This window comes from Patagioenas fasciata, chromosome 4 (genome assembly GCF_037038585.1).
Source record: "Patagioenas fasciata isolate bPatFas1 chromosome 4, bPatFas1.hap1, whole genome shotgun sequence".
Classification (NCBI taxonomy): domain Eukaryota; kingdom Metazoa; phylum Chordata; class Aves; order Columbiformes; family Columbidae; genus Patagioenas; species Patagioenas fasciata.
The window spans coordinates 55,187,664-55,211,191 of NC_092523.1; the positions used below are offsets into that span (position 1 = coordinate 55,187,664).

Genomic DNA, 23,528 nt, shown 5'->3' on the forward strand with positions numbered 1-23,528 from the left:
AGAGATCAGTATGTTAGCAGTGTTGTCTGAATATTACAGGAACCACACGACCAGGGAATGGACAAGAAATCTTACAGTCCCCAGGAACCAACCAACATCACCCACAGCAGAACAGAATTCTTCAGCAACTGCAGCAAGGGGACTGGAGACTACAGCAGTTACACCATCTGCCGCAGCAGCAGCCAACAATTCAGGATGCTTACATTCAGCAGGTACAAGTCAAAGGTGTTATACAAATTGCTGTGAGAGGCATATGTTGTGCTTGTTAATAACAGTTTGACTCTACATGCCAGTTAAACATTTACTCACTAACAAGGAGGGTCTGGTTGAAGCAGTAAAGGTTGAGGGCTGCCTTGGTTGCAGTGACCATGAAATGGTGGAGTTCAGGATCTTGTGTGGCAGGAACAGAATAGCAAGCAGAATTGCAACCCTGGACTTCAGCAGGGCAAACTTTGGCCTTTTCAGGCAATTGCTAGGGGAAATCCCATGGGCAAGGCTGCTTGACGGTAAAGGGGCCCAAGATAGTTGGTTAGTATTCAGGGACTGCTTCTACCAAGCCCAAGATCAGAGCATCTCAACACGTAGGAAGTCAAAGAAGGGAGCCAGGAGACCTGCATGGTTAAACAGGGAGCTGCTGGGTAAGCTCAAGTGGAAGAGGAGAGTTTATAGATCATGGAAGGAGGGGCTGGCCACTTGGGGAGAATATAAGGCTATTGTCAGAGGGTGTAGGGAGGCAGCTAGGAAAGCTAAGGCCTCGTTAGAATTAAAGCTGGCACGAGGGGTCAAGGGCAATAGGAAGAGCTTTTTCAAATACGTGGCAGATAAAACTAACACCAGAGGCAATGTAGGCCCACTGATGAATGAGGTGGGTGCTCTGGTGACATCCATAAATCCATGGGTCTGGATGGGATAGACCCGTGGGTGCTGAGGGAGCTGGCTGCGGTCATTGCTGGACCACTCTCCATCATCTTTACCAAGTCTTGGGAAATGGGAGAGGTGCCTGAGGACTGGAGGACAGCAAATGTCACTCCGCTCTTCAAAAAGAGCAAGAAGGAGGACCAGGGTAACTATAGACCGGTCAGCCTCACCTCCATCCCTGGGAAAGTGATGGAACGACTTATGCTTGGTGCCATCTCAAGGATAAGAGGGTCAATAGGGGCAGTTAACATGGCTTCACTCAGGGGAAGTCGTGCTTGACCAACCTCATCGCCTTTCATGAGAATATAACGAGGTAGATAGATGATGGCAGAGTGGTGGACGTGCCCTACCTTGACTTCAGTAAAGCATTTCACACAGTTTCACAGTATGTTTGGAATTGGAAGGGACCTCAGAAGATCATCTAGTCCAATCCCCGTGCCAGAGCAGGAACGCCTAGATGAGGTCACACAGGAACATGTCCAGTGGGTTTTGAATGTCTCCAGGGAAGGAGACTCCACAGCCCCCCTGGGCAGCCTGTTCCAGTGCTCTGTCACCCTCACTGAGGACAAGTTTCTTCTCAAATTTAAGTGGAACCTCTTGTGTTCCAGCTTGACCCCATTACCCCTTGTCCTATCATTGTTTGCCACTGAGAAGAGCCTGGCTTCATCCTCATGGCACTCACCTTTTATATACTTAGAGACATTATAAGGTCCCCCCTTAGCCTCCTCTTCTCCAAACTAAAGAGACCCAGCTCCCTCAGCCTTTCCTCATAGGGGAGATGCTCCACTCCCTCAATGATCTTGGTTACCCTACGCTGGACTCTCTCCAGCAGTTCCCTGTCCTTCTTGAACTGAGGGGCCCAGAACTGGACACAATACTCTAGATGGTGTCTCACCAAGGTGGAGTAGAGGGAAAAGAGAACCTCTCTCAACCTACTAACCACCCCCCTTCTAATACACCCCAGGATGCCATTGACCTTCCTGGCCACAGAGGCACAGTGCTGGCTCATGGTCATCCTGTTGTCCACCAGGACCCCCAGGTCCCTTTCCCCTGCACTGCTTTCTAATAGGTCATTCTCCAGCCTATACTGGAACCTGGGGTTGTTCCTGCCCAGATGCAGGACTCTACACTTTCCCTTGTTAGATTTCGTCAGGTTATTCCCCGCCCAACTCTCCAGCCTGTCCAGGTCCCACTGGATGGCAGCACAGCCTTCTGGCCTGTCAGCCACTCCTCCCAGCTTAGAGTCATCAGCAAACTTGCTGATAGTACACTCAATTCCCTCATCTAAATCATTAATGAATATATTGAATAATATTGGCCCCAGTACTGACCCCTGAGGCACTCCACTAGATACTGGCCTCCAACTAGACTCCGCACCATTGACTACCACTCTCTGGCTTCTCTCCTTAAGCCAGTTTGCAATCCACCTCACTACTCTATTGTCCAGACCACACCTCCTCAATTTAGCAACTAGGATGCTATGGGAGATTGTGTCAAACACTTTGCTGAAGTCAAGGTCGACCACATCCACCACTCTGCCATCATCCATCCACGTTGTTACGTTCTCATAAAAGGCTATGAGGTTGGTCAAGCATGACTTATGCTTAGTAAAGCTGTGCTGACTGCCCCTAATAACCCTCTTATCCTTGATATGCCTTGAGATGGCGACAAGGACAGGCCGTTCCATTACTTTCCCAGGGATGGAGGTGAGGCTGTCTACCACAGCATCCTCACAGCTAAACTGAGGGAGTGTGGTCTGGATGATCAGGTGGTGAGGTGGACTACGAACTGGCTGAAGGAGGTTACACATTCCTGTGTAACCTCATCTAGGTGTTCCTGCTCTGGTAGGGGGATTGGACTGGATGATCTTTTGAGGTCCTTTCCAATCCCTAACATTCTGTGGTTCTGTGATTTCTGCTGCTGTGGCCTGCTGGTTTGCTGCTGGCAGGAAGAAAGGGATCATTGCATCTGCCTCTTCTTTTTTTTTACCTTTGATTGCACATGTCTCTTCATGGGCACTGTAAAGCTTAGCCTAGGAAGTTGCTTTTTTTTTTTTTTTTTTTTTGCTATTTTGGTTTTACTGTTTGACCCTGAATCTCAGCTTGCTTCCAGTTCCTGCTGTGTGGCCCAAATAAAGGTTTTGTCTATGTGTAAATATGCTTGAAGTAAATGTTAGGAATTATCTAGGTGACAATTCTGTGCTTGGAGTAGGTGATTACACATACAGCATCTGAGTTGGATTTTTGCAGTTTTCACTTTCTTTGTTTTTTCTTGGCCATTGACAAGCTTCCTCTTCTTAATTGTGCTGTCAACAGTTTTTTCATGGTTACTGTGTATTCCAACAGAGCCAGCTTGCATACCTTTAAGTTTTGCGTACTGTAAATAACTGTAAGCATATTAGAAGAGAAATGGGTCAGCCAAGAACTTTCAGATTCTGTCCAAGACATCTATTGCTATTTCTCTTTTTTATTTTTTTTTTTCCTCCTGTCTTGAGACATGTTATTATTTAAAGCAGATCTGAATTATTTTCTAAATGGGCTCAGCACTGGTGAAAATTGCAGAAGTTGGGATGTGATTTGACTTGACTTAGAAAAGGCAGTGTAGAATGTGTAGCCTAATTTTTTTGTTAAACAGGCTAATTATTAATGGGAGAGGATGGGCAGGGAAGAAAAAGAAAATATTCCAAATAGAGTCATAAAAATGCAGTGACTGAATTGCAAGCTGATTCTTGATTATGTGGTGTTTTAACTGAAAGATGCTGTTGAGGCGCAGAAGTGATATTTTAATCAATGCCTCTTCTAAACATCTGTATCTTTCTAAAGTGAGGATCATGACTTCTTAAAGATATTTTCTTCTTTTCAAATATAGTATCAACAAGCGATGCACCAGCAAATGATCCAACAACAGCTGGTGATGCAGGCCATGTACCAACAGCAACCTTCACAGTATTCTGCTATGGTATGTCAAGAATGGAACATAAGTGGTTTGTAAATATATTGGGAAGATGCAGTAAGAGAAGTTTGAGTAGTTGTGATGAGCTGTGGATGCATTTGAGGGGAAGGGGGAAAGAAAAGTGATCCAGGCTTTCTTGAAAAAGCTTATCTGGAGTTGCAGTTGTCTTAATCAGATACTTCATTAAGTATCTATTTACTAATTTGAAACCTACTTGGTGCTTGAAGTTTCCAGTATTGAGCACAGCAATAAATATGTTATGCTACAGAGTGACAGAAGACATAGTGGCATTAAATTCCTACTCTAGGCCTAAGATGACTAAGTAGTTTAACAGTTTAAGTGGAGGTAGCCAGCAACTGCCTTTTCAGGCCCTATTGTGTATGTATTATAGTTATATAGCTGTGTTATGTGGCTGAAAGCACAGATATTGTTGTTAACAAGTATTTTGTGCAACACACTGTTTCATACTGAAGTGTCATAAGAGGGATACTCTGAAAAATATATTGTCATTTGCTGACATTGAACTTTTGAAACAATGGCTTCTCTACTGGTTGAATATTTTCAAGTACTTTAAAGCTGCATTTAAGAATGTACACATGTATAAAAAATACAGATAAAGCAAGAAGGCTAACTGGCATAACATGTTTTTCAAAACTCGGGAGCTATTGTCATGAAATTTTGATTAATGATTTTTAAGAACAGTGTTAGGATGATAACGAGCTGCTTTGTGCTGCAGTAGCATATACTTAGGTTGCAACAGTTGCAAAAAGCTAAGTGGTAATACTTTGGCAGAGAAGACTGGTGTCACTGACTTAGTGGGCAGTTTCTTTTTACGTGTCCAGTAGACAGGTTTGGCTTTTTGTTTCTGCTGGAGCTCCCAAGCTTTTCTGGAGTATGGTAGTTGTTGGTGCATTTGGCTGCAAGACTGGTATTGTTACTAGCAGAAGAGTTTTATGCTGACCCAGGTGAATTTTAGTAACTTGATTGTTATATTATTTTGGTGCAGCAATATCAACAGGCTCTCCTACAGCAGCAGATGCTTGCTCAGCAGCAACAGCAGTTGCAACAGGCGTGGTCTCCTGAATATCTCACTTCTCCGCAAGACTTCTCACCAGCCTTAATTTCCTACCCTGGGTCCCTTCCAGTGCATGCTGGAACAGTTGCAGATTGTCCCTATCCTGCAAGCAGGCAAGTATTTTGATACAGATGTGCCCAAGGGTTACTTATTGCTCACATTGCTAGTTGTGATGAGATCAACGGAATCCTTTCTGCAGGAATTACTTGCTTGCTTACTGAAAGCAGTTAGGTAGTTGCTGTTTAGTGGTAAAGGTTATTTTGGGAGGAGAATGTGACATGGAACTCATCAACAGATGAGCCTGGTTCATCTTCTTAGCCTACCTTCCCCTTTTTCTCATTGATGGACTTAATCCAGAAGCTGACTCCTAAACACTTTGCTTTGGGTCGTCAGTAGCCTGTGTTTAATGAGGTAATAGGCATGTGAAAGTCATCTCAGACACTAATTTTATCACTTTATTGTCCTCTGACCCTGTCTGGAGGGTAGTATTTTTGAAGAGAGGCTTCATAGTTGGCATTTATTTGCTAGGGGTTCTAACTCTTGTGCCCATTGATCAGTGGTCTGGCTTAAGTATGCTATACCATGGAGTAGCCCTAGTCAGGGATATGGTCCGTTTGCAGAGTGTCCTGGTTTTGATAAAAACAAGTTTCTCTTTTAGTGAATTTGCCTGTCAGCTAAAGCCTTAATATTAGCTGCATTTTCCTGGAAAACCAGATACATGTTTTGGTAAACATAGCAATGGAATGCAAGGTTATTGATAATGAATTGATGCACATCTCACAAGATGGGCAACAAGAAACAGGTGACCAAGAAACTGGCCGAGTATAACATCCCATTCATGTGAATACTTCATATAAAAGTGGGAGATCACGAGGGTCTCGCCCCTTTTTCCTTTTTGCTTATGGCCGACATTAGGAGAGGACCTTGCTAGTTGTCCCTGCGAACTGAGGCCTAGTGACAGACTGAGTCCAGCTCCGGTTGGCTACAGAGTACAATCCGGGACTTCGGGTGCCAGCTCTACAATTGCTGGGACTTTCAAGATTGGTTTTGTATAATTTGTAGTATCTTCTCTATTCTTATTAGTAGCATTACTAAAACATTTTTAATTTTTCCAACTCTCTGTAGGTGGAAGCAGGGAGAGAGGAGGTTTACAATACATCTGCCATGTGTTTTTTTTTTTTTTGTCACCCCGCAATCAAAACCCTCAACACAGAGGCCTGTGGACTTACCTTTGCTTAATGAAGTATAATAAATAATAACTTTCCCATGAAGTCTTACTAAAAACAGCATGTGAAATGAAAAAAACCTTCCTTTCCCAATTTAATAAAAAAATAAATGTATAATAATCACATTTGTCCTGTGTCACTCATATTCTGATCTAGGATATATTTCAATACAGATAACTAATATAGTGTATTGAAGGAGAAACTCTTTGCACTTGTGGGAGTGCCAAAGCCTTCAGTGCAGTCAAACTTGACACAGGCTTTTAGTTCATATCATGACATAGATGTATCAGGTGCTGCTGCCATTCTGAGTCTTTTCTAGGCTACAGTGTATTGAAAGAGCAAAGGCAATATATTTTTCTGTTGTAGATAGGATTGATAACAATCTTGTAGCTCACTGTGACCTGTTTGCCTTTATTTTGCCAATTTGGTAGTCTTATCCCTAGCAGAGGGGGTTGTCCTGCACTCCTGTGCCCATATCTGAGACTTACCAGTTGTACTTCGATCAAGTATATTGCCAGACTACTTTCGTCTCAACTAATTTCTGAAAGGAAGCATTCTAGTCTGGAAGTAAATGTGTATGTTTCTAGATTCTTTGTGTGTTTAACTGAAGATTTTGATCCTGCTAAGTTTAGCTTCACATCAATGACTGAGGGTTAGCAAGGATTTGCAATGTATAAGAATAATCTTGTAAAGCAAAAAGATGACTTTTTGTATTAAAGGAACAGTGGCTGAGTTTCTTTTCCCTTGTTGTGTTACATGCTTTGCAGTGTACTACCTATCATCCTTCTCTCAGCAGAAGGAGCCAGTAATCTTGTGGAATGGCAGCAGCCATTCCACTGCAGACAGGAAGGAGCCCATTGCCCTTGTCTTTAAGGGCTTCTGATGTGGCCTGCAGAGCCTGCCTAGGCATAGAGAGAGAAGCAGTTAGCAGGCAGTAACTTCCTAATTCCTTCTTCCTTAGTCCACTTTGGACAGAGTTATTGGTAGGGGTAATTTGCTAAAACATGCGTGAAAGAAAAAACGCATCTGGTCAAAGGTTTCCTTGTCTGTGTAGATAAGACTCATATGTGCAGAAGTTGTCATGACAGCTGTTTGTTTTAAGTTAATTGTATCAGTTGAATAGATGTAGAATTTAAAGATGCTTATAGTGCCTCACAAGAAATTTGAAAATTGAGAACAGATAAACTTCAGACATTTATTAGAGATTTATTGCAAAAAACAAGCCTGTCTCTTGTGGTGGTAGAGAAATGAACACAGGAAACAGACAGTGTTTGCCCTTGCATGTTGTCTTGATGAATGTTTCTGTGCTTTGACTACAATGAAAAAATGCAAAAAGAAAGATCCAAGGATTTCATACAGAAATTATGCAATCAAAACCACATACTTCAAGTGATCCGTTTTATCTTCAGTTACCTTCAATTACATTTGGGATGAGCTGTTCATGCCTGTGTGTTACTTTTATGTAGGATTTTGGCATAATGAAGCATATAATAGATTTTCACTCTTATAAACAATTCTGTGATGTTTTTCTTTTATTTGTTTCCATTAACTGACTTTGCAGGTCAGGTATTCCTGATGCTGAGGCAACTGCCACCTACTCAAAGCAGAACGTCAATAACCCACCTGATATGTCAGGCTGGAACCCATTTGGAGAGGACAATTTTTCCAAGTTGACAGAGGAGGAGCTGCTGGACAGAGAATTTGACCTGCTAAGATCAAGTAAGGGACGTTTGAAGGCTTATTTTGCTTCACAATAAATAAGGGCTCTGTGGTTGCTCAGCAGTTCTAACACCTGGCTTATCTAAAGGCCATGCAGTCTGTGTACAGAAAATTCTTTTGGAGCATTTGAGGACAGAGTTGAGCCTGTCTCCTTTCTTTCCTTTCCCTTTTTGAAAATGTGTGCCCACTAGGAACTCACTGTCTAAAACTGATAGTTACTGGCAGAAATGGTTACACCTTAGCTCTTAAGTCCTGCTTGTGTCACCTTGATTGTCAAGAAGCTCTGAACAGCAGGAATATGTTGTCAGATAGGAAGGAAAGTTTGGCTGTTTGCTTTATTCCTTTCCAGCTTCTTTCTTGCACTCCAAAGCAGAAGATCCTGTGGGTCTGATATGTCCTTTGAAAATGCCTGAAAGAAAATGGACGTATTACATTATGTTAATGTTCTGTAATGTCCTTTTTGATGAGTGGCTGTGTGTAAGGGCTGCTTTATTGTTCTGATATGGCAATAGTTGAATAAACTTTTTCCTCTTGAAGTCAGGCTTTTCTTAATTCCTTAACACATACTCCTTGGATGGTCTTCCTAGAACTGGTTTTATCAAGACCGGATTTATTCGTGAGACTTGTAATATGTCACAGTGTCAAAAACTGTACTGTATATACTTGGTGGACTGTCAGCAAGTTCCTTGCAATTAAAAATGCAGTAGAACTGAATTTCAAGTGATTGGAAAAAAAAAACCCTATGCCTTCAATTGGGTCTTTTTCTTCTTGGTTTTCTGTTTGCTTGCATGTCACTGAGCAAGATGTGCACATTACCTGTTAATCCTTAAGGAAAGTTGGGGTTTTGGGTTTTTATTGTTTTGTTGTTTGTTTTGGTTTTTTGTTTGTTTGTTTTTGCGGGGTGATATGTTTGGTATTTTTTGTTGTTGTGTTGTTTTTTTGTGTGTTTTGTTTTGTTTTGTTCCCCCCCACCCCACCCCGGACTCTAGGGGCAGTTGATTTATTTTTTTTTTTTTTCACTTGTATCCTATGTTGATCAAATGAGACTCCTATTTTTGAGATTTGGAGGTAGCCTGCACACATTTTAGGGTAGAATTACTTATTGGAAGCTGGGGAAAATGGCTAATGTACTGGCCAAAAAATAAGTTCCCTTTGTGAATATAAGTTTAGAATTTTAAATTATTTAGAAGTGAGTATCTTAAGGCATGCTGCTTCCAAATGAAACCTTGGCAGTCTTTTGAAATTATACCTTCTTGAATCTGGAGAAGGTTAGCTTCAACCAAAAGGTCAGCACAACATTACCTGTTTCTGGAATCTGTACCTGACTGTTGAACTGCCAACTGTAGTTATGGTAAGTTCTGTGAAATTGATTTATTTAAGCCACATGTTTTGAGCAAATATGAGTAGTGAAAAAGAAATTAATCAAGGGCATATTCCAAATGGCTTTACAAAAAAGCTGGAAAATGCTGTACAAGAGATGTGCTTGCCTGAAGTAGCAACCTAGGCTGGTTATAGTAGGCTGGAGAAATAGACAATGTTAGATAAGGTGAGTCATAAACCAAACTTCTGCAAATCTGTTCTACACAGTGTGATTGTTCACAATTTGAACACAATACAGTCTGAGGTAATGATATCCAATTGCTTATAACTCATTGGTTTTAAGAATGGGATTTTTACTTGCAGGCTATAGTGAGCTTCATATAACTATGTTTAATCAGGAGGTTTTACAGCAGTCTTTGACACCTAAGTTACCTGTATTTTCTTCTGTACACCTTGTTGTTAGGACTTAAGACTTTGTATTTGGATTAGGTTATGAGAATTGGTTACAGAACCCTACAAACGCAAAGCAGAGGATTACTAAGACAACCCCAAAATTATTTGGAGGCCATGACTGTTGTTGCTTGCCTAAGTCAAGCTCATGAAGTGAGAGCATGACAAGGCAGTCCAGTTGCAACTCCTTTCTATATGCTGCAGTGCTGACCTGCATCAGTCTTGGTAAGGGGAAAAAAAACTTGGAGCTAAATGTTGCTGTCTGCTGTATCTAAATCTCTAGCAGGAAGAACAGTGATGTAACTCTGTAATTCCTTTGTCCAGTTTTTGTACAACATGCTTGAAAATAGTCTAAAGTTTTTAAAGACTGAATTAATTTAGCCATGTTCTTGGCTTACCTCTTGGTTAAGACAATTGAATACCCAGAAGAGCTGGATGTAAAAACAGACTTCATGTGCTGTGTGAGAAAAGTAAATATAACAGCATAGTTCTGCTTAGTAGTAACCAGCATTAGGGTTTTTTAGTAACTTGAATACAGAAAACATTAAAAAAAAAAAAAATGGACCAATGGTACACTAGATGGCAGGCTTGTTTATACATAACCTGAGATGCAGTTGCAGCTTTTATTAGGCCTTTAGGCCTTTTGGCCTGATTTCTGTTAAAGTGGTTCATTGCAGAGGGGGAACGTTGCTTGTTTTAATCTCTGTGTGTGTGCGTTTGTGTGCACATAGACACATACATCAAAGATTTCAAAGATCTGATAAGAAGTGTTTTGTGCCAAAGATCGTATTAACTTACCTTGCAGTGTTAATGCCTGTATTGCAGTCAAAGCAGAAATATTTATACTTGTTTGTCTACTGGTACTATCTCAAACTTGTGTGGAGCAATGAGAAATTGGGACATGTATTGTACCATTAAAGCTTAGACCAATTGTCTTTAATTGTAGAATACTTTCTGGTATTTTCTCTTTAGATGTAGGTTATCTCCTATGAGACAAAACTGCTGTTTACTACCAAGTAAATTTTTTTCCTCCATTTTTGACTTAACTGTCAATCATTTTGCCTTCTTGAGGAAGGAGAATTGAAGATACGGGTTTGTTAAATTGTTAAATTTTCTGTTACTAAAACCAGTGGCTGTCCTGTACTTTATAACTCATGTACAGTATTATATAAGTTTGTCTTTTTGCAATGTGACGTGGGGCTGAGTAGCATTCAGAACATTAATCCTTTCTATCCACTTTCCAAAGCGTGGTTTGTATTGTTAAAGCTGATGCTTTATACATAAATTAAAAATAACTTAAAGTGAGCTAAATTTTTTTCAAAGCCATTGTGTTCATGACAGTAATACACAGGTAATTAAGTATATGCTGCCTTTGTTAGAGTATCAAGATGTCAGCAAAATTTTTCAGGCTAACGTCAGTCTTACCCATCACTACACATGCCATGGTAATTGCTGTGATAATCACTTTTCCTTCAAAATGGAGCTAAATTGTAGAACAGAATAACTTGCTTATGCTTTGTGTAAGTTTTAATAGTAAAACGATTACTGTTTCTGTAAAAAGTGATGTGCAGTTGAATGAAGATTTCTAAACTGAGCATCTTTGCAGAGAACTGGGATACAGAGTTACAGGTTAAAGTTCCTGGTTTTTGTGTGCACTGTTGTTTTGACATTGCTGTTGTCATTATTGGCATTAACGATGGTCCAGAAGTAACACATGAATCTGAGATTGTGACAACATTGTGAAGAAATTAATTTCTTACAAAGAGCTCCTGTAACCACTTAATAATCTGTGCAGAATTGGGAGCCAAGGAAACAAGTCAGCTTTCTCACCAGGAAAAGTACTACCACAGCCTTCATGCTGAATTGCAGAAATATGCTTGTTAGGCCCACAATCGTCTTGGTGCTTCAACAGAGACAGTTGTGTGTGCAAAGCCTACTAAGTCTTGTGCATGTCTCCTTTGCAGTGTGTACAGTACAAAGGAACTACTTAGGCCATCTGTGCAGGAAAGAGCTATGGCTCTTACCAAGTTGTCTTTGTGCATGGCTGCTGTTTATACTTCTGAAAGTTCTGAGAGAGCTGAATCTTCTGCCTAACACTTGAATGGAACAGCTGGATTCCTTGTTCCTGATTTTAAATAACTGCACCTTTCTATGGAAGGATCTGCTGTGCACTGTGGCACATGGTCATGTCTTTGGCAGCAGTCTGGGCTGCATTCATATGATTATTCACTGAGGGGAAAAAACCTGGGATCTTTATTTTGAGGAAGTTCCATCTGAAGAACAATAACGTTTAATACTGACAGTCCCATTGAATCTACTTCTGCTTGCATTAAGCTAGAGAAACCATCACTATTTTCTCTAAAATGCTCTGATAAAGTGGGTCTTATTAAAAGGTGGACAAATGATACCTGAGCCTCAGAATACTGAGAAAAGGGCTTACCCTTTTCCAATAGCCTTAGATTTGATGAACTGATGATTTTAAAACTTAAATTTTCCAGGGACAGGTATCCTCACTGTGTGTGAGTCTAGATGCCACGGAGGGGTTGAAACTTTGTGTTTTCTCACTTTGCCTAATTTTTCTTGTGTACTTAGCCTTTCAGTCCATTTTGTTTTCCGCTGTCCCTAGCCCTGCTGCACAAGTTGGGAGATCTGATCATCATCTGGGCACTTGAACTTACTTCTTTAGTTTTATCTGCCAGCATATGCAGGGACTCTCCTAAGGGTTGTTGCAGCCTTGAAAGTTTCTCTGGAGTTTGCCTGCAAGTTGTGCAGCAGTCATCTGGTCTTCCTCTGGAGGCGGAACACTAAGGATTATAGAACAAATGCATCTCTGTCTGCCTTTGTAATGGTGCAAGTTGAAGGTCGCGCACATTTGTTCAAAGTCAAAACTAAAAAATACCCAAACAAACAAAACCAAATCAAATGAAAACACCATCCTCCCCAAAACAAACAAAACCAAAAAGCAAAAGACAAAACCAACCCATTCTTCCTTAAGGAGAGAAGGCCATGTCAGTATGGCTATTTAGAATCAAGAGTAAGTACCGCTGTTGGATGTGATGCTTGGCAGTTGTTATTCTTTAAGGGTCAAAGCTGATGGTATAAAACATGCTCGGCTTTTGTTCATCTTTGCTAGTATTCTCTTCTGCATGGCTGTGTCACTGGAAGATCATTTTGCCTGGATTGGTTAGCCTCTGCCTATTTCAATATGTATATGTTGAGGTGAGATGAGCTACTTCGTCTCCTGCACCAGGCCTCCTCAGTCGGGATTCAGTTTTAAGTAGGGGTTGCCTGTAATGGAACAACTCCCACTCATATTTCTTTGGAGAGTCTAACAGTAGGTAAGAGGAAGACAATTCACATTACAGTCACTTCTATACGAACAGAACACTTGTCTGTGAAAACTGGCATGTAATTTCAAAACTCTTGGAGTTTGTACACAGAGTTAATATGCCTATATCTAAAGTAGATAATCTTGCTCTCTAGTCCCTGGTGGTTGTCTTAGTAAAGCCTCCTGGTTGCTGCTTTGAAGGACTGAATAGTGCAGGTAGTTTGATAGGTTATTCCGGCAGAGTTTAGCTGCATCTCTGCAGTGGTAAATTGTCAAGAAGATGGTGCTGCAACTAGTTTAGAAGAGCAGCTGCGTGCTGTGCAAAAGGGGAAGAGCAAAATGCAGTGTCTCCTCCACAGAGGATGTGGGATAATAGCTGAAGGTGGAGCATCGTGTCACGGTGGTGGTGTGAAGTTGCTGATGGGCTTTTCTGGACCTTCCTGAGCTGTGATGTGGTGGTCGGGATTGGACAGTCTGGGTCTTAAGTTTGCTGCAGTTTTAGCGTAAGAGCTTAGACAGAAAAACCTGTATCTCCCATTTGTAGTGCTACGAATTTTTGACTCTGTCAAACACCTTTTGTATTTCTCCTTTTAAAAGACAGTAAATCAGTATCCTAAGGGTTGAACACCATTCAAAGCAGACACTACATTTCTCCATATTATGTGACACTGAAATTGGTTTTAATTACAGACAGATGTTACATGTTTAATGAAAAGTATTGCCAGCTATTTTGCTGGGTTTGTCACCCTCTCTCTTTTTGTGGCAAAGGCTGGCCAAAACTTGGATATAATTAATGACTTTTTGTTTTAGATTAGCATAGTGATTCTGGCTTTGAAACTTCAAGAGCACAGAGGACTAGTGATTACTATTGCAGAGTGCATAGACTGCAAATGAACTGTAAGAGAGATCTTCATTTAAAGCATTCCATCAGCAAGTACACGGTACCTGTGGTGGCACAGGGTAATTAACAAAAGATTTGTGCGGATGAATTTTTTTTACAGGCAGGCTGGTGGACAGGAGAGCATCTTCAGATAAGAATGTGGAGTCACACACTGCTCCACAGAAAAATGCTCCTGAAGATCCCTTTGGTTCAGTTCCTTTCATTTCTCAGCCAGGCAAGTTACATCTGTAACATCACTACCACATATATATATATGTGTGTGTGTGTGTGTGTATATATATATATACACACATATGCATATGTGTGTATATGTGTATATATGTATACATATGTATCGGTTGAACTGTGTACATCCAGTTAAATGACCAAAGAAGGATAAAGGTGTTGGCTGCCTCATGACAGCAGACCACTTGTTTTTTTTTTTTTTTTGTTTTTTTTTTTTTTTAGAACATTGACTACCTCCAATTAAAAAATACTTTTGCATCCAGTTCTTGGTACTTTCACGGTGTCCAGACTATGTAGTCTTCACAGTGTAAACACATTGGACCAGTGCAGTGTAAGTCACATAGAACCAGAAGAACTTTTGCTAAATGGAAATTACTTGGTAAGACCGAATTTTGCTGCTTCCCTGTAGTCTGCTTCTAGCTCCTGCTGTTTCTTTTGTTGGGTTAAGACAGTAAGCTTCTGCTGCATTTAATTAATGCATAGTTTTGGTGCAACTTGAGTCAAAACAACCAAAATATCTGATGTCATCTGTGCATTTGGAGGGGAGTGGGGCGGTTCATAATTGTGTTTCTGTTCAATTTGGGCTACTTTTACTTTGGAAAGAAGTAAAAATATTGTATGTGACCATTGATTGTGAATGTGAACCTGCCTCATCCTGCAACTTAAGTGCCACTTTTAACATTTGCTCAGTCAGCACTTTAACACTTTTTTGGTGCTTGTGGCAAAGTCTGTTTGACAGTTAAATGGTAAAAAGAGCTTCATCTACTTATGAAGTCACTTAGACGCCTATCTAAATTTTGTTGAGAGTGTTTGTGTGATAAAGGTGCCTTAACATGACTTTTTAAAGCTATTCCTGTTGAAGTTCAAAGGCTCAGATGAAATATCTTAAATCACTCAGGGTCAACCTCAGCTAGTATCTCTGTTTCCTTTTGGTTTTGTCATCTATTAGGGCTGCCTAATGTTTACAAGTGCTCTTGTGTTATACAACAGCATTATCCTGTTCACCATGTACGCTACAAGGCAATTTGTAAAAGTATCTGCATGAATGTTGTTGTCTGTTAGAGACACTTGAATTATTTCTGCTTTGTCTGTTGCTGTCTTTCTCTTGTTCTTATTCAGAAAGAACAAGTTTACCATCTATCATCCTATTAATATTCGGTAGTTCAAAAAAATATGAAAGCAGTTCTTAAGTGAACAACTGTTTGCTCTCTCTATAGGTGGCAGTTCAGAAGGATTTACACTATAGTCTTAGAGAGGTTTCTTTGTTTTATAGGTGAGCGTAAATCCACATGCAAAACAAAAAAAACCCCACTCAGTCTGAAATGGTGTCTTATCAGGTGACGTGAGTGTTCATACCCATGTGTCTAGGGATTTATTTTTTCTTACCTAGGTCTTAGAAATTTATTTGCTCATTGCAATTTTTCACATAGTTATAGCTTAGATTTTAATGAATGGCCTCCCTATATTTTGTCATAGGTTTTGCTTTGGTTACTTTGAATCCAAGCTTTAATACTTGACATACTAAAAAACAGGGGGAGATACCTTCTCTTAAGGAGAAAAAGAATCAAGTTCAGTCAAGGCTCAAAAACCAGATTGCTTGAGAAATGTTGAGTTGGTTGTTAACTGTGATACCTGTTTCATGGGGAAAAAAAAAAAAGTTTTTCATTAGCCTTTTCTCCTGCTGTCTCATACCTGGAATTTAAACATGTGTACATACTGTCTTGATTTCAAGAAAGGTATTTTTAATGTGGTATTAACAGTGAATTATGCTTACCAAACAAATGATAAATCTTTAGTTGTGATGATATGTCTTTTAAAAGCTAGTTTGTTTTCCCCATGGAATTGTTCTTAGAAATGTCTTGAAATGAGGTGTTGTAACTTAGAAAAGGAGAATGGTTTTAACTTAGATAAATTTTTATTTCTAATTGAGAGCTTTCTAGGACAAACCTGTCAAATGTCCTAAATATTTTTATTTCTATTTTTATTTAACATTTCTGTATAACGTGTTCTTTCTGGTTTGTTCCTGGTGATTTTAAAAGATTTAGCTGAGAAGTAAGATGCAAGCATACCTTACTCAGGGCATCAAAGGGAAGGTGACTGACTAGAAAGTGGAACATAGGTTTAATACCTTGAGCACAATTCCAGCATTTGGGTGAGAGACTGGCTTTATCTAGTTAGAGAGCAGGTTTAGCTTCTTTCTTGTAATGTGTCTACAGTGCAAATATGGAGTGTTTTATCACTATTCACCCAGCTTTCTGACTACTGAATTTTGAATATTTGAGCTATGATGACATTAAGATGTTACTGATACAGATTATTTTAAGTAAATAAAAAAATGTACTTTCTTAAAAAGTGATATTTACTATAGAAGATGTGTTTGACCGTGTTAACCTTTGAGTTGGAACTGTGGTCTTTTTGTGCTTTGTTTTTTTTTTGTGTGACATAAGTCTCAGGTTCATAAACATTGTTGTATATGGAATGTAGCCAAGTTGAGTCACACGGAGTATTACTTCAGTTTCAGAGGCTTCAGGGTTCTCTTGTGAAAGCAGCATTTGATTAAATACTGAACTAATTTCTCTTATCTGATGTGAGATAGCGGCAAGAAGCTGAAGATCATGATCATCTTTTGACTTAACAACTTAACATTAAGTGCTGATAGTCCAGCAAAGTGCATGCTATCTGGTACGTTTACGTGTTTCTGGAAAGGTGGTGTAAAGCTGAGGAAGATGCAGAAGTTGAAATTTGAAATCTTTTGTCATCGCTGGAAAAAACTCTGAAGTGCTGTGAGTTGTGAACCCTTGGAATTTGCCCTTTGGAGCTGAGAATGCACTTGAGGCCACTGCAGTTGCAAGGATCACCAGGAAGGAGAACCTGGAACTGGATGGACTATGCCTGCTTATCTGTCAGAGCTTCAATGCTTATTCTCAGGTTGGAATGGAGAGCCAGCAACAACATGTATGTCACTTGACAGGCTATGTAGAGGGCAGATAGATATAAACTTACTATACACCCTATTTTATGGCTAAATGTTTGTGGAAGATAGTAATGGCTCAGAACTTAAGATAGCTGGAGAAGAAAATTGGCTTGAGAAAGAATCCCAGTTCTCAATCTGATAGAAAAAAACCTGAAGTTGTGAACTTTGCACAGTTGAATAGCTTATAAGGGGACATTAAGGACAGGCACCTAGCACGTGGAAAACACGTTCTGGTTCTTGAATGCCTGAACCCCTGGATAGCAACAGCAGAACATCGGTTCCTGCAGTCAGCATCTTGGAGTGGCAACTTTTGATTCTGGTGTGTGTTAAGCAGCTCTTGTTGTAACATCCTTTGTCGACATCAAATTCAGTGTTTAAGAAACTTGGAAAGAGATGCATATTTTCTGATATCTTCAAATGATAAGAAGCAAATATCATGAACATAGTACAGTCTGCTGTTGAGTTGTACTCAGTGGCCTTTCACCATGTTATGTTTGTTTACACTAATTCTTTCTGGGGTTAGGATAGATTGCCTTTTGCTTCCCTCAGCTTAAAACTGGAGTTCAGAGAAGTAATAAAATATTTGAAATAACTCAAAATGATATGGATGGGCTGTGAGAGGAATGGAGATGTTGGGAAGCCTTGACTGGAATTTCTTTACAACTGCTGACCTGAAGCTGTCTGCTAAGCATTTTGCTCCCATGGAGTATCTTAGTGAGCTGTCTTCTGTTTTTTCTTACTGGGATATGGCTCTGTTTCTGGTTATCTATTTAACTGTTCTAGTGAATGTTTGTAAAGCTCATCTTCTGTACTGTAGACATGCTGCTTCTTGATCAAGTCTCTGTTGGTTTTTTGAATGTATGTAGGTAACCCCTACCCAGTCACTGCGTACATGTTCACTGTGCAGAAACTAGGAATAAAACCAAGTTTTGTTCAGTAGTGTCTTCCTCTTGACTTCCAGACTCCCTACACTCACTTGGTAGTGTCTTTAAATTGTCATTATAGGCATCTGTTTTGGTATAAGAGACATTTTGTGGTGTGGTATGTAACTAGCTAATCACAGCTCTGTGGATCTGGCAAAAAAACCAGACAACTGCATGCCAAATAGCAGTACAGTGGAAATCCTCTGGAGGCTTGGACATGATACATCACTGAAAGGACTCTGCTGCAGTAGCTGATTACTAGCATTCACTATGTTACAGCAGAAAAGTGTCTTCTTTTGGCATGAAGAAATGGGGGTGACTGTGAATTTGGCTATTTTTATACAGCTTCTAACAAGGTTTCAAACCACTGTCGCTTTCTGTACCACAGCTTTGGAGCCCTTGGACTACTGTCCAGTCTGGAGATTTAAGTGAAACACAACTTGCTATAATATAGCAAGAAATTACAAACATAAGAAAGGGAGTAACTAAAAGACTCGAGCCAATTTCCTCTACAGCGCTGAAACAGCTCATGCTGTCGGTTCATGTTTCTTCAGCAATTACTTCTTACAAGATGCCCAGACCTGCAACTTGATATGGCTCTTACACAGTTGTCCAGATTTAGGTAGTTTAACAATTAAAATAAGTTTGTATCAATATTTGTACTCACTGAAAATATTGCTTATGTTACTTCATAACCTTTCCATGGCTGTGACTGCAGGTATTCATATTATTTGCAGAAGACATGTTCAGGATGTTTCACCTGATCAAGATCCTCTTTAGACTTGAGCTTTTCTGGATGACTTCCGAAGTGACTTGAAATTATTCACGCTTCACAAGAACAAATTATATGTGTGGGCTGTGCCAGTGGTGTACTTTTTTCCCTGCAAAATGATTCAGTGATGTGCGTGTGTGAGAAATTTTAGAGTAATCATGGTCACCTTTCACTATTTTTTTAAAAAATATGCCTTGACCTCTAGACTAATTGTATGAAAGAATGTCTAAGGAATAGATGTCAGGCAGAAGTGTGTTGGGTTTTTTTGTTTTTGTTTGTTTTAAAATAAAGGTGGTAAGCAGTGTAAATCCATTACAATATTCAGCAGCTGCTGCTCTGGCTATTGTCAAAGAAACAGTGCAGATTAAGTTGCAGCGTGCTGGTAATCCTTGGGCCTGACATGTGGCAAATTGTTCTGAAATGATGGTGGCAGTATGTTACCAATTCAAAGAAAGCTTAAAGCTCTAATGCCCCATTCTTTTGCCACCCCCACAATATCCTAAAATGATGAACCATCGTAAGGCATGTAATTATGCCAGTTGTTAGAGGGAATTCATCCTCTTCTAATCGGATGTCTCGAAAAAGAGCATCGGAACAGAAAATTTCCTTGAAGATTGGGATCTTCTTATACGATTAAGAGGTTCCACCTGGCTTGCATTTGAGCCAAGAACAATTGTCTCCTACAAGACGCAAACCTGATTAGAAGTGTAGTAATCTGAACAGTACATTACAAACAGATGTTACTCAATATTTTGTAGCTTTTTTTTTTTTTAATCAATATATATCTGAACAGTCTTTGCAGCAGTTGAGGTTGGGAAGATTGCATGAAATCAACATCATGGAACACTTCATTTTTTAAATCTATTTGATCAAAGCATTAAATTGTCATTAACCAGGGTCTTTTCTGTTTTGGGACATTAACTTTCTACTTGTAGTGCTCTTCATACTTATTTACTTTGCTAACTTCTTTGCAGTGACAAATGAGGAACTGTAGTGTGAAAAACAAAACATGAAATAAAGGAAGAAACACAACCCCTCCCCAAATATTCCTGTCATAGGTTTAAAGCTGACAGTTCTAGGGAGGATATTTTTATCTCTTTGCTTTGGTTTTGACACCAACCTGCTGCAATTTTCTGTTGTCATTGGGAGTAAACCAAAGACACTGCACATGAGAAAGCACATGTAGCGATAGTTTCTTCCATGAAGTTTTACCATGTTAGACTATAGAGCGATGACAGTTGTATCTTAGACTAATGTCTGCTTGGAGCAGATGGCTCTGTTGGTTTATAACACCTCAACACAAAATGAAAAACGAAGATACTTTCCCTTTCTTAAAAAAGACAAATGTGGGAGCAGTGAGATCACCACTCTTAAAATATTTCGAAAATAGAAGTTTTTTCTTCAAAACTGTGTTGCTGGAGCAGTTACAGCTCCCAGTGTCATTTGATGTGTGGCGCTTGCTTTCTTGTTGTGTAAGTTGGGTCATACATGCTGGTTTTCAAATTGTCATCACATTGAGCTTTTACTGTAGCTTGTGAGTTTCGAATTGCTGCAAAATCCATTGTCTTGTTGATAATTTTGGTTCTGAACAAAATACAGTAACATAAAGTTCCTGCTGTGATGAAGAAGTAATATTCGTAACTTTGGCAAGAAGGTTGTGGATAAGTAGTAATCCCAGGGCTAAAGAGCCAGAAATTCAGAATTTTTATTGAAATTAGGTGTTTGAAGCTGATGAGCTCATAGGCAGTTAATTGCCTGGTGCTGTGATGTTACAGCTGGGAAAAAAAATAAGCGTGCAATATCTTCGAGTGACCTCAGAATGGAAATACTGAAGAGAGTGTTTTCTCATGTGCAAGGTTAGACATTGACAAATACACAGACTCGGGCTTCCTTTTCCTGTGTGCTTCTTCATTCTTGCCAGGGTTTAAAAAGAATATTGTGTGTTATCTTCAGTATGTGATGGCTTAGTTCTGTGTTGCCCATAAAACAAGAGGCCACAAAATTGACTAGTTAGTGCCAAGATTTTTTGTGTGGAAACTACTGTAAAAATAAACAAGTATTTCAAAATTTTAAATGCTGTTGCTAGCTATTCAAGCCCCTTCCATATTTCTGCCTCTGTCAATGAATAGCATGCTGAGCATTTTCACGAAGAGTGGTTCAGATTTCAGTATGTGAACAAACCCCATAGCTTCATACGTAGTAAGCAGGCAGTCTATGTATTTACTATAGAACACAAACCTCCAGAAAGTGCAGTTCCTCAGTGGATTGTTCCTGAGTTTGTTTAGAGATGGTAGCTGTTAGGCTCAAGAAAGAAATTTAGAATGATAATCTAGATTCCTTAAAAAGTAGGTTGTCTAGATGTCTGATTCCCTAAATCACTTGCTGCATATTGTCAGCAAGAATAACAATTATAGGTGTATCAGTTAAAAGATGTTGAAATGGCTTGTGTGCCAGTACTTACACGTTTAATAAGGTTTGGGAAATGTCTTTAAGTGTTTTTGCCACTATCGTTGAGTCCTGTTTGATGTTTTTTCTGTCCAGAGAAGTCTTCTGCTGAGAGCTAAACATCATGTGGATTAAATTAACTTGTTTAGCATGTCAGCAGCTGTTAGTATAGTTTGGGGTTTTTGCCTTGTCAGTGTCCTTTGTGGTTTCTTTTCCAGTGAGTGTGGCTGTGGCGGCAATTAACAAATAATATTTAAACTTCATGGTATGTTGGGTATGTTAGATATACTGTGATTCGGTTCTTGTCTTTTAAAAAAATAACTTTATAAATTATTTTCACTGTATTGATATAAAGGTATAAACATTCTTTGGGAGTGGAAACTCATGTGGATATTGACATACATCAAAAAGGTTTGGATTTTTTGTTCTATAAGTGGTGGTAACTTTTAACCTAGAAACATTTTTTCTTTTCCCCTTGTGAAATCTCATTGTGTTTATGTTAACATTAGTGTTTCAGTAAATATTGGAAACAGCAGGATTTGGAAGATAGGGGGTTATATAGTGCAATGTGAAGGCTGTACCTTTGGGAAATCTAAAGTAAGCAGACGAATAATCCGGATTCTAATTTAGTAGGTAAAGCAAATATGTAGTATTTAAAATTACAGTAGATAAGAAGCAATCTGACACTAGAAGCAAAGAAGCAACAGCTCAAAGCCATAATCACCTGATGTTTTTACTCATTCTGGTCATCTTGTTTTTAAATCCATACATAAAATATATTGCTGCTGATTTTTTGGTTTTTTTTTTAAATGTAATTGGAAAAGATCAAAATGGTTACTGGATGAAGAAACCAACTATTAATTCTTTCTTAAGAAAAAAAACCAAACACAACAACAACAACAAAACAAAAACACTGAAAACCAGAAACAAACAAACAAACAAAAACAAACCAGCCAACCAAAAAGAAAAAAAAGGAAGGAACTGACCTTGTAGAACTTAGTATTCTGGTCTAAACTTAGGCATAAAAAGAGAAAAATATGACCTAGCCTGCAAGTTGCATGCTAGTTTCCTTTTGAAAGAGTAAACTATCTGAGAAATTACTTTATATATTACAAGAAGAAAAGAGTCACAATCTGGATTCTGACTGAAGATTTATTTTTTCAGAGGAAGAACTGGTGCACACATCCATCCCCAGATTTTTCAATCATGTGATGACATTGAGTTTATTTAAACTTCCACAACTGCTTAACAAACCTGTAAATGGAATGTGTTAATTTTGATTAGGTGAGAGTGTCAGCAATCTAGTGCAGTGCTGTGAATAGAGCTTCTAATAATTGCTTTCATGAGGACTAGTGTCTGTCCTCATGATGCCAGAGAAACTAGTGTGCCTTGCTCATGGTGTATTGTTTATGTTGCACAGTATCTCGGTAGTTGGGGCTTTGAAGTGGGATACATGGATGTTCCTAGCCAGGTAAAAGGAAACTCAAGGTGAATGTTAAGCAAGTATAAACTGGTTTTCAGTTGAAGTCCTCGCTGACACAAGCGAAAATGCAGTTGGTTTTGTCATTCTAGCCCTCGTCTGCCTTCATCATCCGTAATATTCAGCCTAGAGTGACTGTAATATAGCCCACTTCTAAGTATTGCACACAAATTTTTGGTAGTTACTCTGCGAAGAGATGTGTTATTATTGTTGTTATTACTGTTACATGTTCAATTATACATTCTTAGAGCAGCATGGCTGTGTTGTGGTGTGTGTCCTAGAGAAAAGGACATCTCATGAGCAAATCTGCTTTCCCAAGCTGAGACCAAGTGTTCTGCTTTTTGTCCTACTGAGTCTCTTCAAATAGAAATCTGACAATCAGTTATGCTTCTGAAGACATTGCTGTGCAGTGGCAGGGCTCCAACATAGGGAGAAACTTGGTTTGCATGAGTCTGACGAGTTTCATACTAATTTGTGCTGTGCAGGCTTATCTTGTCTGTGGGCTCTTGCCATCTGTTTTCTTTACTGATGTAAAATTTTCATTATTTCCTGTATTTCGAAGCCAAACACCCCATGAAAGAGTCATCAGTGAGTTGTTCTCTTAGCCTGGTTATCAGGTAGTAAATATCAGGGATCAAGGTGTCAGACTGTAGAGAGAGTAAACTCACAGATTTGTATTTAGAAGCAAACAAGAAAACAATTCTCTCAAGCTTGAGTTAAAACAAGAGCTTTTGGGGGAGTGGCCTGAATTGCTGCGCTAAAAGTTAGAAGGGCCTGAATGTGGAGCTTCAGTGTCACTAGGGGGAAAGGTATTCTCTAA

General features: G+C 39.4%; 1 protein-coding gene across 9 annotated transcripts in view; it reads left to right on the plus strand.

Annotated features, from left to right (window-relative positions):
- BMP2K (BMP2 inducible kinase) overlaps window positions 1–23,528 on the plus strand; it is a 67,305-nt gene that overhangs the window by 36,338 nt on the left and 7,439 nt on the right. For 8 of the 9 annotated variants that reach the window (XM_065836429.2, XM_071807922.1, XM_071807920.1 and 5 more), the window contains 4 exons: window positions 40–212; window positions 3,787–3,876; window positions 4,877–5,058; window positions 7,733–7,890. In XM_065836429.2, the coding sequence (XP_065692501.2) occupies window positions 40–212; window positions 3,787–3,876; window positions 4,877–5,058; window positions 7,733–7,890 (603 nt within the window). Of the gene's footprint in view, window positions 1–39; window positions 213–3,786; window positions 3,877–4,876; window positions 5,059–7,732; window positions 7,891–13,989; window positions 14,104–23,528 lie in introns of all 9 variants that reach the window. The other variant, XM_071807923.1, reaches the window with a different exon arrangement.